The sequence below is a fragment of the Mya arenaria genome, chromosome 8, assembly GCF_026914265.1.
Source record: "Mya arenaria isolate MELC-2E11 chromosome 8, ASM2691426v1".
In the NCBI taxonomy this organism is placed as follows: Eukaryota; Metazoa; Mollusca; class Bivalvia; order Myida; family Myidae; genus Mya; species Mya arenaria.
The window spans coordinates 3,723,997-3,741,289 of record NC_069129.1 but is presented as its reverse complement, the minus strand read 5'-3'; the positions used below and the strand labels follow the sequence as shown (position 1 = coordinate 3,741,289).

Here is a 17,293-nt window from a genome sequence, read left to right as displayed (position 1 = left end):
TGCGTAGATGGCAGACATATAGGAATCATAGTGTTGCCCATGGCTTCATACTTTCATGTCCATGCTCCACCTTAAACATTTGTTATCAGATATTCACCAATGTTTATTGGCATGTTTTAAACTGGTGTTCCATTACATCCCTTGAGGTGCTGGTTTCCAGCGAATGACCTGGCAAAAACAATTTCCCATGCATTTCTCAAAATATGAGTGGAATAGATGCAACATTGATTTAAAGTGATAACTTTTTTGATCCCATGTTGAATTTATCTCATAATATCTGCATTTACTATGGCACATAAAATATAACAACAATGATGGTCACTCATGGCAGGCTTTATATCAGATTTGTGGAAGTGTTAAAATATTGATTGTTATATTTAAGCTTATGGTTTCCATTGTCCATGTCACCTACAGACCTAGGTTTACAAATGTCCATGTAGACCTACAGACCTAGGTTTTCCACTGTCCATGTAGACCTACATACCTAGGTTTTCAAATGTCCATGTAGACCTACAGACCTAGATTTTCCACTGCCCATGTAGACCTACAGACCTAGATTTTCAAATGTCCATGTCACCTACAGACCTGGGTTTTCAAATGTCCATGTAGACCTACAGACCTAGGTTTTCAAATGTCCATGTAGACCTACAGACCTGGGTTTTCAAATGTCCATGTAGACCTACAGACCTAGGTTTTCAAACGTTCATGTAGACCTACAGACCTAGGTTTTTCATTGTCAATGAAGACCATGGACCTAGATTTTCCATTTTCAATGTAGACCTACAGACCTAGGTTTCTGTTGTCCATGTAGACCTACCAATCTAAGTTTTCCATTGTCAATGTAGTCTTACAGACCAATATATTCCACTGTCCATGAAGTTCTACAATTCTAGGTTTTCCATTGTCAATGTAGACCTATAGACCTAGGTTTTCCACTGTCCATGTAGTCCTACAGACCTAGGTTTCCACTGTCCATGTAGTCCTAAAGACCTAGGTTTTCCACTGTCCATGAAGTACTACAGACCTAGATTTTCCACTGTCCATGTAGACCTACAGACCTAGGTTTTCCACTGTCCATATAGACCTACAGACCTTGGTTTTCCACTGCCCATGTAGACCTACAGACCTAGGTTTTCCACTGTCCATGTAGACCTACAGACCTAGGTTTTTCCACTGTCCATGTAGACCTACAGACATAGGTTTCCACTGTCCATGTAGTCCTTCAGACCTAGGTTTTCCACTGTCCATGTAGACCTACAGACCTAGGTTTTCCACTGTCCATGTAGTCCTTCAGACCTAGGTTTCCACTGTCCATGTAGACCTACAGACCTAGGTTTCCACTGTCCATGAAGACCTACAGACCTAGTTTTTCCACTGTCCATGTAGACCTACATATCTAGGTTTCCACTGTCCATGTAGTCCTACAGTACAGACATAGGTTTCCAATGTTCAAATAGTTCTACAGACTTAGGTTTTTCCACTGTCCATGTAGACCTACATACCTAGGTTCCACTGTCCATGTAGTCCTACATATCTAGGTTTTCCACTGTCCATGTAGACCTACAGATCTAGGTTTTCCACTGTCAATGTAGACCTACAGACCTAGGTTTCCACTGTCCATGTAGACCTACAGACCTAGGTTTCCCACTGTCCATGTAGACCTACAGACCTAGGTTTCCACTGTCCATGTAGACCTACAGACCTTGGTTTTCCACTGCCCATGTAGACCTACAGACCTAGGTTTCCACTATCCATGTAGACCTACAGACCTAGGTTTCCACTGTCCATCTAGTCCTACAGACCTAGGTTTTCCACTGTCCATCTAGACCTACAGACCTAGGTTTTCCACTGTCCATGTAGACCTACAGACCTAGGGTTCCACTCTCCATCTAGACCTACAGACCTAGGTTTCCACTGTCCATGTAGTCCTAAAGACCTAGGTTTTCCACTGTCCATGAAGTACTACAGACCTAGATTTTCCACTGTCCATGTAGACCTACAGACCTAGGTTTTCCACTGTCCATATAGACCTACAGACCTTGGTTTTCCACTGCCCATGTAGACCTACAGACCTAGGTTTTCCACTGTCCATGTAGACCTACAGACCTAGGTTTTTCCACTGTCCATGTAGACCTACAAACCTAGGTTTTCCACTGTCCATGTAGACCTACAGACCTTGGTTTTCCACTGTCCATGTAGACCTACAGACCTAGGTTACCACTGTCCATATAGTCCTACAGACCTAGGTTTTCACTATCCATGTAGACCTACAGACCTAGGTTACCACTGTCCATATAGTCCTACAGACCTAGGTTTCCACTGTCCATGAAGACCTACAGTGCTATGTTACCACTGTCCATATAGTCCTACAGACCTAGGTTCCCACTGTCCATGTAGACCTACAGACCTAGGTTACCACTGTCCATATAGTCCTACAGACCTAGGTTTTCACTATCCATGTAGACCTACAGACCTAGGTTACCAATGTCCATGTAGACCTACAGACCTAGGTTTCCACTATCCATGTATACCTACAGACCTTGGTTTTCCACTGTCCATGTAGACCTACAGACCTAGGTTACCACTGTCCATATAGTCCTACAGACCTAGGTTTCCACTGTCCATGTATACCTACAGACCTAGGTTTCCACTATCCATGTAGACCTACAGACCTTGGTTTTCCACTGTCCATGCAGACCTACAGACCTAGGTTACCACTGTCCATATAGTCCTACAGACCTAGGTTTCCACTATCCATGTAGACCTACAGACCTAGGTTACCACTGTCTATGTAGTCCTACAGACCTAGGTTTCCCCTGTCCATGTACCGGTAGTCCTACAGACCTTGGTTTTTCATTATCAATGTTGTCCTACAGACATAGGTTTCCACTGTCCATATAGTCCTACAGACATAAGTTTTTCCACTGTCCATGTAGTCCTGCAGTACAGATATAGGTTTTTGTGTCGCCTGAAAAGACGACATATAGGGGTTACTTTTGTCGGCAGCAGCGTCGGTGGCGGCGGCGGTGGCGCCTCCAATTTTCGCTTGTCTGGGGTATATCTCCTAAACTATTAGTGGTATCAACTTGAAATTTCATATGTAGATAGATTTAATTGAGGGAAAGTGCAGTGCACAAGAACTGTTACTCTTGCTTTCATATTTTTAGAGTTATTGCCCTTTGTTATTTTTCATGCTTAAAGTTTTGTCCGGGGCATATCTTGTAGAATATAAGAGTTATCAACTTGAAACTTCATATGTAGATAGATCTCATGGAGGGCAAGTGCAGTGCACAATAACAGTAACTCTTGCTTTCTTAGTTTTTAAGTTATTGCCCTTTGTTAATTTTCATGCTTAAAGTTTTGTCCGGGGCATATCTTGAAGAATATAAGAGGTATCAACTTGAAACTTCATAGCTAGATAAATCTCATTGAGGGCAATTGCAGTGCACAAGAACCGTTACTCTTGCTGCCATATTTTTAGAGTTATTGCCCTTTGTTAATTTTCTTGCTTAGGTTTTGTCCGTGGCATATCTCGTAAACTATAGGAGGTATCAACCTGAAACTTATTCCGTAGGTATATCTGATTGAGGGAAAGTGCAGTGCACAAAAACCGTAACTCTTGCATCTATATGTTTCGAGTTATTGCCCTTTGTTAATTTTCATGCTTAAAGTTTTGTCCGGGGCATATCTTGTAGAATATAAGAGGTATCAACTTGAAACTTCATAGCTAGATAGATCTCATTGAGGGCAAGTGCAGTGCACAAGAACCGTTACTCTTGCTGCCATATTTTTAGAGTTATTGCCCTTTGTTAGTTTTGTCCGGGGCATATCTTGAAGAATATGAGGTATCAACTTGAAACTTCATAGCTAGATAGATCTCATTGAGGGCATGTGCAGTGCACAAGAACCGTTACTCTTGCTGCCATACTTTTAGAGTTATTGCCCTTTGTTAATTTTCTTGCTTAGGTTTTGTCCGTGGCATATCTCGTAAACTATCAAATGCCACCTACACTTGAAAGTTAAATGGCAACATCATTGTCTATAAATGAATAAAATGCCAATCTAACAGCTATAATGTTAACAGTAAATAATTCGTCAGGCGACACATCCGACTCGCGGAGTTCTAGTTTGATTGTCAATGTAGTCCTGGAGACCTAGGTTTTCTATTTCCAATGTAGTCCTACAGACCTAGGTTTCATTGTCAATGTGTGCAACAGAGTTAGGTTTCCATTTTTTTATATAAACCTACAGACCTAAGTTTCCATCGTTCGTTGTTAATTATTCATACATATCACCACCATATATGATTGGCAGACCAATATCTTGGGACTTTTTGTTCAGAATCCACTCTGAGCCAGCTATTAATACTAGGTTAATATCGGTATGAAATGATCTATTCATCTTGTCATTTTAAATATTTTCTGTACCATTCTGACGGGAACAATATATAGTGTCCTCTGACCTAATGCATGACCCATATTCGGGCTAGACTAGCTAACATCCCACACTGTCAAGTTCAACACATGCAAGATTGACCAAAACAGCCAATAAGATGGAAAGAAGCAACTATGTCATAAAAACAGTTTAAAACAAAACGTTACAACGAAGTTTGTTTACAAAATTTTATTTAATGAAAAAAGGAAAAAAAATTCTAGATCATATGTTTGTTAACATGTATTAGCAACAACTAGAACACAACGATACTCCACAATCAGTAACAAACATTTACATGTAACATACATGACGGCACTAAACTATATTATGTACTGGGTACCTTAGAATGAAGTATTTATGTATATTACTACTGCTAGTACCATTTCAAATATTCTTTCATTGCTACCTTTCAATTAGTGTAAACATAAAATGATTGTGGCTTTGGTATGATAGATGGTTATAATCCCGTTTAAATAAATATATATATATATAAATGTATATTAATTCTTCGTATATGATATAACCACCAGCTTCCGTTTTTACATTACATCTACCATATGTTAAACATCACAGTATATAATACAGTAAAGATCAGTGCCAGTCCTGTATAAAAACAAAGGTCATGAACAACAGTACATAATAAAGTTGGTGCCAGTTCTGTAAAAATATAAAGGTCATGAAAAACAGTATATGAGACAGCGATAAACAAACAACTAGAGCAGGAAAGACGTGGGTCATAATACGCCCTAATGTGAGACTATATAGTGTGTAAGTCATGTTGTGTAAGACAGGTCTATGTTCTTGTTTCCAATACTCAGAAATGGGAATTTTGGAAGCCTGGGGACCCAAACAAAATTGTACCATTTCAAAGGATGTCATGTCAAAGAATATGTAAAAAAAAAGTACTGAAAAATATATTATTAACAAGCTACTTAGACCTTAAAAGATTGCAATTTACGTCATTTCATTGTAAGTAAAGCACATAATTAAAACTGTGATTACTTGATTCTGAATGTATTTTCTGCCCCGTATTTTACATATATGTAATCAGCAAGCAATAAACTTTCAAATGAAACCAAAATTGTACCGAGTCACCAGGCGTCGATGTTTGATGTTACTGTCAATGGTTACATAAATTGACAAGCTTATTTGATCATTAGAAGACTCCAGTGTACCTCCCATGTTTCCATAATGAACTTTGGCCAAGATATCACCTTTATCTTTTACAATCAAATATTAAGTCTATCAGAATAAAACAGATGTTTAAAGCATTTCTACAAGTGATGGTGCATTGTTATGAAGCAAAAGAAGTACCGTTTAACTCAATTCAAACATACATCAGCTGATTATCAAGCTGTGATGTTTATAAATAGATCCAAGTAAAATGGTCACATTCAAAATATAAATGGTTGTTAACAGTAATTGACATAATATTGTTCGAATATATCTTAAGAAATTCATTTTTAAACGTCTGAATTTGCAGTTTAAAACAAAATTGATTAGTCATGGATGTGAAATAAGCTCCAGTGAATAAAATAAATATGAATTTGAGACCACCTCAAATGCCACCATGTATTATTAGACATTATAAAATCCTCACTTTTAATTTTAGTATATGTATTAGCTGTTAGTTCTCTATAACTGTATAGTTAAACATTAGTGATGAAGTCCAGCAAACATAATACTCTGTGTCTGACTAAAATTTAACAAAATATATGGCAAACAGATTATCTGTGTGATTTTCAAAAATGTACATTGTATATTAACTGGTTATGGGAAGGATTTTATGAATTACAAGATACAATTGACACATCAAAGAACAAGAGTGAGGCAAGCAGTAACGCATCATCAAGTTTTGAAGCAAATACACGAGTGTAGTTAAAGTAGGCACTATATCTGAGTAACTCTGTTATTGTAGATGAAAAATAATTCATTTAATGCATATTTCCTGGTCGAAAAACAATCACCAGTCCATGGATGAATCTACATTTTTTTTGGTTTAATCTCCACTAATTTATGCATAATAAGTAGTAGACTGGTTATGATTCTACGCTACAGAATCACTACTTCATCATACAAAATATACATAACCTGTACAATGTTCAAAATCACTACAGAAGTTTATAGATAGGCTAAAATCCATGGACAGTAAGTTTTCTCCGTACAAAAATAGACAAATGTAATGGCATCCTTATGGTTTTACCAAGTGACTTTAAGTAAGCAAGACAATTTTAAGACGATAAACATTTTCATGGCAAGAAACACTAAAGACAATAAGCATATCGCACTTAAGTAAAGCATATAAACACTATTGCACAAAATATCTAAGCCACATCATTATTGAAAAACAAAATGAGCGCAGTCAGATGCAGTTATACTTAGTAATGACATGGTTTTTCACCCTGACTTCTAGTATAATGTTTCCTTTTTTACAATGGCAAAAAAACAAACAAACTCATAAAAATATTATATAAAAAAGTGGACATCAATGAATGAAGAAAGTGAGTATCAGTGTTTCACACGGTGGATTTCATTAAAAAATAAATAAATGCAAAAATCCAACTTGTCACTAAAATAATACGCGGGTCTATAACATCTTGTACAAGACAATTTTAGATCAATCACCAATGTCACGCTCTTACTTTTCAGCCATGGGACCAGTCAAAATATCGCATGATCTAGAATTTAAATGATAACTAGAGGAGAGTCGAAAATTAAATTTAAGTTTCAATTTGTAAATTCAAATAAACCCTTACTGTAGGCATTCCATCCAACCTACCTGGTATTTGTTTTTAAATATATTGCATAATAACCAGGAATAAAAGTTTTGAAAATTGATAGAACCATACTGTGAATTAGAAAGCCAACAAAGTACAGCAGGTATTTAATAATAGAGGGAAGATACAGGATAAATATCACATGTTCTATATCACTATCAACTCCAACATGAGACTTGCATAGCTTACTTTTGTATATCTGAAACAGGCGGGCAAAACAAAATCAACGTATTGGAAGACGCATCAGGCATAAACACAAAGAATTATTGTTCTTAAACAAATACATGTGACTACAAAATACACCTTTGTTCAAATTTGTTACAAAGAACCTCAATCAAACATTGATGAAAACCTACACAATCATGTCTGATGGGACAACAACAAATTCTAGAGAATGCAAACACAGAAGATGGCATACATTGCGTGATGCATTCCTGGACAAATATATCACTGAACAATGTTGGTGCTAAGATGAATCAATAAAATAACATTTACATCATAAGCATTATAAAAAATAGCTTGTTCTCAGTTACATGGGCAGTATGGCCAGTATGGCTCTTCAAACCCTGAACAGACTTATGTTGGTTTGGACAAAACAAAGCCAAGTACAAGGCTAACATGTAAACAGTAACAGTAAAGAGAGAGGAACCAGATCAATGAGGAACAATTACAATAAAGCTTAAATTAAAGAATTTCTATAGTTTGTGAGCAGATTTCTGTGCTTGTTAGAAATGTTACATGAAATCTGTGTTAACCATTTAGTTGAACCAGATGCACCGCATGTGTGAATGACTAACATGAATATCTACATCCGATAAAATCAAAATTTCATATTTAACCAAACGAAATGATCCGGTTATGACTCCCTTTTATACACTGCTTTTTATATAATAATATAGATTTTCTTAAATATATATATATTAAGTATATGCATATATGAGTAAGGTCAGAACACTTATGTTGTCTCGTATCAAGCTTGTTGACGTGGCTCAGTTCTTCAGAAGTATGCTGAATACAAATACACATAGAACAGTAAGTTAATGGTCATCATTCTGAAAAAGACTGACAAATATAACACAAACAATCATAGTCTTTAAGAAGCACTTTGAATTAAACAATCATGAATAAATAAATAAAGAGACATGATTTTGTACACTGATTTATGTTTATAACATAATAATATAATTATATTTAAGAATGCCATGATACAACAATGAGCATACAGTTAACAAATAAATAACAATGTGTTACTAATTGAAGCAAAAATAGACTCTATTATATGTTTAGCCTCAATTCATTCCAGAGCAAATAGACTGAGCCATTTCTGGCAAAGATGGCAATTAATGAGGCAACAATATGCTCAGAGTACGTATATCTTTGTGCATGTTAACATTCGAAGCCGGGTGTTTTAAACATGTCAGCTGATGTTGTCCCATTAGTGTGTTGTCACTCAAACGCCTTTATCCCATCAGCGTGCATTTGGTTGATATTCAAATCCTGTGGTTTTCGGCTAGGGAAAAATCACATCACTTTGTTTAAAACTATTACAGCCAGGGTGATTTTGTCAATATTCAGACCCCATAGTTTCAAACATTTTCCGCCTGGGTAATGGCATTTACCTCCTCAGCGCTGAGGCCATTTTTAAGCGTACGTCTCACTGAAAAACATTCAAACAAAATATTAATCAACATCTGAGTAGAACGACTTCATACCCTTTATATGATAATAAAAACAGTTATTTCTGAAATGTTAACTATCTATGTATTCTTTAGTTTACACTGTATTATTTGTTAAAGGAAACTACAGTATTCATGTTTAAATATTTTAACATTGTTAGTAATAACCCCATGCACATTTATTTCACAAAATCAGATCATCTGAAATCATATAGAAATAAGTGAACAAAAATAATAAACAACACATATTAGTATAAGGTTAGCATAAAATGTTTATATACATATTTTACAGTAACTGTCAGAATTAAAAAGCTGTCAATCAGTTTACTCACTTCTTAGATATACTTTTTTATATACAAAGCAGTTCTTTATTATATATTTTATCAGATTATTATTTAATCGGGATGCAAACTTGTTTTCGTAATTTCATCCAAAATGTGTTCTTTGATATCTTAATTGTTTGATCCATTTATTATAATACAAACGATTCAAATGTGGCTGGGCTGAGAGAAACAGTCTATAAGTCAGACCTCTGAATGGTAAAAGGCTTTTATATCACTTTGACAACATAGAACCAGGCTGCCGCAGACCAAATGAGTTTGCTGTTGATTTTCAGTAAAAAAGGGGCATTACTCTTCAATGATAAATTTCAGAGTTATGGGCCTAAAATACATTTGGGTGTTGTATCTGGCCACATGTGTACCAAGTTTCATTTGAAAATCTTTACAACTATTTCTTAGTTTTTTTCACTCTGAAAATGAAGACACAAAGACTAAAAAAAAATACCTGAACTTTTTTCTTCAAAAAACAGTCAAGATATACATAAATGTCAATTGCTTACGCTTACATTCACAAGTATGTCTCAAACTTTATTGGTAATGAAGTACTAACCATTTATTTTAGACTCGACACATCTCAATAAAGCAATGTTAACATCTATGCAGCTAATCTTAGCAAAAAATCAAACACAGTACATGAACATCACATTGAGAGCGATAAGGTTTTATCTGCATATTTAATGTCAAATAGAACCTTTTTGCCTCCATCGTTATTCAACTACTGTAACATCATAACATAATTGCTTCTGTCTAGTAGCAGTAGGTATGTTTTCTGAAATATTTGTATTTTCTTGAATATAGGTCCCAGACATAGTTTTCATTGTTTTGTCTCAGTACCAAAATCATCAAGAGGTATTAGATTAACAACTATCATTATCTTGATGTCTATATCTTGCAAAGTAAATCATTCAATATATTTCAAGAAAAAACAAACAATAACTGATAATACAAAAGTGTTTTCAACTGAATGCTAATTCAAAACAAGTGCGATGTAGAGCAAACACCAACACTAGCCATTAAGTTATACAAGGGGCATAACTAGTTATACAAGGGGCATAACTAGTTATACAAGGGGCATAACTAGTTATACAAGGGGCATAACTAGTTATACAAGGGGCATAACTAGTTATACAAGGGGCATAACTAGTTATACAAGGGGCATAACTAGTTACACAAGGGGCATAACTAGTTACACAAGGGGCATAACTAGTTATACAAGGGGCATAACTAGTTATACAAGGGGCATAACTAGTTATACAAGGGGCATAACTCTTCAAATATTAAAGCCAGTGTTTTTGGCCTTCCTTAACGAGCATATAATCTCTGGGAACATACGAACCAAGTCTCATTTAGATATCTTTAATTGAGTTTAAGTTATTGCAGAAGTGAAAGTTTTTGCACTAGTATGCTGAGGATGACAACGACACAAGCGCCATAAAAATACATCAACTTTTCTGTTCTTGAAAAGAAAGGCTAATAATAACTTGAAAAGGCAGGCTAATAATAACTCGTCTGCCATAACACATACATTTTAAATTATGTATTAACACTGAAGCAATGTGAAAACAAGACGAGCCAACATCGAAAATAAACACGTAATAGAGCTTTTTTAAAGTGGCAACATAATTATAAGCCAAACAGTTTTATGAGCCCAACAAACTACGGGCTTCAGCAGGTAACATGTCAACTTACTACGCTACTTATGTAGTAAAATACTGTTCGAAGACTGAAAAGTAGTAGCAGAAGTTTGCATGAATAGATATGTGTCTTGGACAGACCTTAACTACGCTTACTGGATACAGGGTATAATTTAACTGATTTCTTTCCTTTTAAAAAACTGACAGATTTATCCAAAAAGTGAAACAGATTGTATTAGTATGAACCCCAAATATCAAGGTGAACGTTTTTAAAAACCTTGTCATTGGTTGTTACTGAATTGATTGACATGAGCATTTTGTTTTTAAATTATTATCCACCGATGCCTGAAAAGGTTTTGACAATAATTACAACAAGAGGCCCAAGAGGGCCTATGCTCTACTGGCATGGCTCTTGTGGTCATTTTCAATCCAGAGCATGTACGTATGAGTAATAGGCAACAAATATATAGTTCACTTTTTGTGTTTGGGTAAGCTGAAAAAGCTGCACGTTCAACATCTGAAGACAGAAAGTGTTGTAAGCAGATTAGTTGCATGAACTATTTAAATATGTGCCAAGTAAAGGTAATCTGAGGGTAAAAATATTTGCTTTCAAAACTGTACTCATGGTCAAATTTCATTTCAGTAATTTAAATAAAAAAAAGTTGGTCAAGGACATCCGAGGACAATATTGATGCTCGTTAACATGGTCAAAATTCCATTGCTATAGCTTTACAAATTAAAAAGTAAGTCAAAAGGGGTGGGGCCAGCTTTTGCCCAAGGGGCATTATTTGAAATGTTTTGCTAGCCGGTCATCATAATTATGATGCTCCACAACAAATATCAAAGGTATGAGCCTTGTGGTTTGAAATAAGATTTTGAAAATATTTCTTAAATAAGTCGCTAGGAAACTTGATCCCACGGGCAGTGCCAGTTTTGACCCAAGAGATCACTAAATTAAGCCTTGTTCAAAATAGCAAGGATCTGCATAGCTGTTTCAGACAAAAAGGTTTTTAACATTTCCCAATTTAAGTATACCAAACCTGTAAACCCGGGTTGTGGCCAGTAATGACCTCAGGTAAGCAATTGTGACATGTTAACTTGGCTAAAAATAGACTTAGCTAAAAATGTCATTTTTTTATACTTTCAAGACCCATAATCTAGTCATGCATGGGCGGATCTGGCTGGTTTTCAAAAGGAACTGAGCTTTAATGGCTATCTAAATACTGTACAGGTTTCATCGAGATACAATCAAAACTGAAGACTGTTTCGTGTTCACAAGCAATTGTTTACAGACGCATGGATTTTTTTTTACTTTTAAAGCCCATAATCTAGGCATGCATGGGCGCATAAATGCACAGACGCATGGATGCACATACTACGTATACATTACCATCGCATAAGCTCTTCTGGCCTTTGGCCAGCAGAGCTAAAAATCATAAATACCATGAACATTTTTATAATATCTATTTATGATTCATCTTGATATCATAAGTGAAGTCTGTTTATATAGCCATATTGGCTCCTTACTAAGAACTTCTTTTAATTGTATTTCCCCTGTAAAATTAAGACAAAGCACTTTCATGACACAATAAATAAAAACTCATCTTCTAAGCAATTTAAAATATCCAGCCATTTTATAATGTCTGCATGACAAATATATAGATATCATTCTGAACAGTTTCTAATCTAAATGGAACTTGCAACATTGTCTAAACTATACTAATAGAATGTGCAATAATCTACTGTTGCAAATCAAAAAGAATTACATTGTTACCATAGCAACCTCTGTGGATTATTGTAAGCATGATCTTTTATCAGGAAGCAGAAAATCCAAATAGTTTTGGTAAAAATTAAAACTCCTTTCATTGCTATCATAAAATCATCAAAACTTTAAATTTAAATCTCACAGATGGTTGCTATGGTAACAATGTTGCCATAGTAACAGAGTGCACACGGTATCCATGGTTACCTAATGATCAGTATCACTATCCCTATCCCTATCCAAGACTGAAAACAACACAACTTGACATTATATGTCCACTCTGGTGCAACCTTAGAGCAGATATCTTCAGGGCCCAGTTTCAGCAAAAAAAAATATGAAGTCACATATATCAGGCCAAGCCAGAATTTTTAAACTATCTGATAATATAAGATTTCTGTCAAGAAAATATTTCATTATTTACTCTCTCTTTTCTTACATTGTTTATGAAACTTGGCCCCAGAGCCACCACGGCAATAACCCACTTATGATATAGAGCCTCATAAAATGTGCTATTGCTTCAATATGGTAATATTGTTCACTAGTTCACTGTGTTAAGGAATGAGACATATAATGGGCACAAATAAACACACACATATTTACATGCACAACACACTTGAACATCTGAGGCTATTTATATCTCCTTACTAAGAAGGGGAAATATGATTTTTACTCAGACTTCAAACTCACACAAAACACATACAGCCTGTATTCACTAAGGTCTTGAGTCTGAATTTAAAAATCAGAAATCTATGATGAAACTTGGATCAAACCTGAAACTCAGTAACAGGTTAAACCCAGGCTCAGGTAAATCTCAGGCTTAACTTCTCAAACATAAGTAAAACTCAGACTCGAGTGAAAATCAGACTAAACCTGAAACTCAGACACAGGACATTAGTGAAAACGGCCCAAGGTTTATCTCAAACCCACAGGACAAACACAACAAACATGTGATGAAAAGAATGACGATAAAAAGTCAACACACTGGAGTTGTGGATGTCAATTGATTGTGATTGGTTGAGAGACAATTAAAAACTCAAGAGTAAAGGAAAATATTGCTTCTGCTGATTCAAATAACGTACATAGTCTGTGCCTCAATGCAGATATATACGTATTTTTTAAAAATGATTTCATAGAAAAAAAAGTGATACCAATAATACATATTCAATTCAGGAAACACAGATGTGCATGGTCTTGAAAGTGAGATGAAAATGACCAAAATTCTAGCCGTTCATAACATTGCATTTAACTGCAAAGTATCAATGACAGTACACATATTATGTGAAGCAAGGACTTTACGATGATTAAGTTTCAATTTTAAAAATGTATAAACCGTATTTGTGGGGCACAGACTATTGCTCACACGGGGAAAGTGTAAAACTCTGCAGAGATTGCATTAGTTACCTATGAATTGTTCATATTTCAGTATAGTTGTAAATGTCTCATGCTAGCTGGAAATATGAGAAGGGCAAAGTCTAAAAGTGTTGTTTTTTTCCTATTAAAGGTACACTCAGCATGAAAACACATATTTAAAAGCCAGTTTATGTGTGTGTGACAGCTAAAAAAATAGAAACACAAAAAATAAACATCAGTGCTGCGAAGCGAACGGCAACACTAGTATGCTCAGGCACCACATGTATCAAGTTCAAATATATTTATATATCTTGAACACTGTTTGAGTTATGGCTAAAGTTACAGTTTTTGCACACCTATGACACTGACAACAACACTAAGGCTTGAACATATCTAGACTTTTATATATGATATATAGATGAGCTAAAAATGAAGATTTTCAAGTGTAATACGGATTCTGTGATTGTAATCCTTGCTAAAAGCAGTGATTCTTTTTAATCCTTGCTCAAAGTTGTGACTTGATAGTGTTCAAATATAGCTGCACACAGTCCTGGGCAGTGATGGGTTTTTCCTGTCTAACGGACTACAAGATTACATATACATTGCAAGATATCCTACATGTAGATTATATAAATACATTCAGTGTTCGCGTGAAAATGCACATTAAACTCCTGCCCTGTCTGTCAAATAATGTAATGATCCGAAAACCAGAAAAAATATCTGTTTATACGTAACACTTGTAATAAATCCACGATGAGCTAAAACAAACTCAACACCCAAACTAATTTAAGAAACTGTCAGGAGCAAAACATGTTTTATTTGTTTCTGATAAAAGTTTCATGAAGGCAATTATGTTTTAAAATCTTTTAATATGAAAAAAATGAACATTTAATAGCAAAAGAGTTATAAAATGTTTATAATTATATTGAGACAGAGGCAGGAGGTGATCAGAAAGCCTTTATACATGATCATGTAGATTACAAGTTCCTTATACATCTCAACTCCTACTACATCTCTCTATACTTACAAGACTTGCGGTTCCGTTGGCCCTTCTTTCGTTCCCGAGGTGCACGTGTGGACGGTGTGGTTGCTGTACGTACGCACGCCTCGAGTATCTCATCGTCACCGGTGTCGTACATCTCCGAATCAGTGGTCAGACAGCCACGTGACCCCGACATGCTGCTTCTTTTGAGGCTTGCTGTGTCTGGGGGGTGAAAAAAATAGAGATTGAAATTGGTCTTTATTCTAGGGTAAACAAGTACGTATTCCAAATCAGCTGAGTTCGGGAGTGAAAAAAGCCATGATTGAAAATAAGTATTAAATCATAATCAATCATCCTATATAATTGGATAATTGTATTATGATGCATCTTTATTTTTGTCATTGCGTTGTTTTTTTTCAATTAAAAGATAAAAAGATTCTATGAAATAATTTGTTCTGTTGTTTTACCCTTTTTTTTTTACATGTACAGAGAACATTGTGATAATTGGTTCTAACATTATGCAATCAATAATCAGCAACCTCAATCGAAAACGATGTTTCGATAATATTTGATAATGTTATTGTTTCTTTAAAATACTGCAACGATGTTTCGATAATATTTGATAATGTTATTGTTTCTTTAAAATACTGCATTGCACGGTGGCTGAAACAAATCTTTAATTCACAAGATTTCAAGAATTTGTCAATATAGTGAAAAATTTCCATCTGACACCAACAGGACAAGTTTAGCCCTCCTTATTCTTTAAATAGTCAAGCTTAAAATGCAATACCGTATAAAAAGCTAAAGAAAAACCCATGATAGTCCAAGGCCCACCAATTCACAAGCAGTTGGTGCTAACTGTGTTTCACTGTTTTCAAATCCAAACAGCGTACCTGCGGGTCCCATCCTGCTTCTTCTCTGTCGGCCGGGAAGCCCTCGATCATCAGAACTCGTGTAGCCATTGGCAAGAACACGTTGTAGGGCATCCTCGTCCTCAGAGCCCTTCTTGGATGAGCCCTTGGTACCCTTGAACTTGCCCATCTGATGGAAGGGGAGAAAAGTTTGGTATTACAATTTCATACACATGGGATTATTTCAGTTATTATCAATAGTTTAAAAGCAATGAACATTAACATTTTAAGAGGTGTCTTCGAGATTTTCATTCAGCACTTTTCAAATTCACACATTTTTTTATTTTACATGAATAGGGTTCAATACAAACAAAAATTAACAAAGAATTGCATATTAGTGTTTTTGAAAGGGATAACAAATTTCCATTAGTCATTTGTTCACAAAATATTTGATGTGATACTTTAATGTAAGCTTGCTCCTTGTATAAAAAACTTTCAAAAACAAAACAAATATAAGAGTGAAAGCAGAAAAGGTTTCTCCTTCTTTATCTAATGTCACTTGGAACCTTTTTCACTTCAATCTTCGAAATGGAGTTTTATCAATCCAAATTTTAAGAGCACTTATCACAATCCTCTTTTTATAAACCAAAAAAAATCAATCAAAATGAGACAAATTTTAAATCCGACTGTGGAACATTATTAATTGCTTAAGTATGACAATATATTCTAGCCGTGCTAATCATAGATGAATATGATAGAGCCAGGCTTACACAGTTAAATACTTAAGATAAATGGCACAAAATAATAATTGAATAAGTTGACAATGTACAGACATACAGACACATGCACACACATGCAAAAGTTGAAAGATGAATAATACATGTACACATACAAGACAATTACACCAATAAATACCCATAGAAGACCTGTATTTTTCCATTGATTTTTTGTTTGGGGCTTTTTCAGCAAAACTTAGGAATTAAATTTTTGTATTTTGGGGACTGTTTCTTTTATTATTGAATTATGTTTTTTAATTTATTCTGGAACAAAATATATTGTCTAAATATTGTTGAAAATATACTTTTTTCAATTGGGATGTAGCCAAATTTCTGCCTCTGCTAAAGAAAGTGTAAAAGCCCTGATATTTTATCTTCAACATACAAAACAACATGGATTTAGAGGGCTATTAATCTTAAGTTTAAACAAAACTTTGGATGATTATCCAGTATGAGTATTCCACATCCAACAATCATCGAAAAAATCCATAAAACATAAAACAACCCTTTTATAATCATGCAAGTACTATCATTCATAGAAATTCTTATTCTTAGGAGTTTGAATGACTTTAGTTACAGTAAGGAGTGAACTGGTAATTAGAATTAAGAGTAAACCAATTTAGAGGGCGATACACCAACTGGTCCATATGGCTAAGATTGAAAGACCATACAGCCAAGATCGCCCATTTGATCCAGAGTTTAATCTGACC

At 35.1% G+C, this 17,293-nt stretch overlaps 1 protein-coding gene across 12 annotated transcripts in view; it reads right to left on the bottom strand.

The window, feature by feature from the left end:
• Positions 1-4,608: 4,608 nt before the first annotated feature.
• Positions 4,609-17,293, bottom strand: part of LOC128243349 (FH1/FH2 domain-containing protein 3-like) — a 93,026-nt gene continuing 80,341 nt past the window's right edge. For 8 of the 12 annotated variants that reach the window (XM_052961061.1, XM_052961069.1, XM_052961072.1 and 5 more), the window contains 3 exons: positions 15,850-15,997; positions 15,002-15,178; positions 4,609-8,868 (listed from right to left, as the gene is read on the bottom strand). In XM_052961061.1, the coding sequence (XP_052817021.1) occupies positions 8,798-8,868; positions 15,002-15,178; positions 15,850-15,997 (396 nt within the window). In that variant the 3' untranslated portion in view covers positions 4,609-8,797. Of the gene's footprint in view, positions 8,869-10,917; positions 10,952-12,831; positions 12,870-14,025; positions 14,073-15,001; positions 15,179-15,849; positions 15,998-17,293 lie in introns of all 12 variants that reach the window. The other 4 variants (XM_052961065.1, XM_052961067.1, XM_052961064.1 and 1 more) reach the window with 4 other exon arrangements.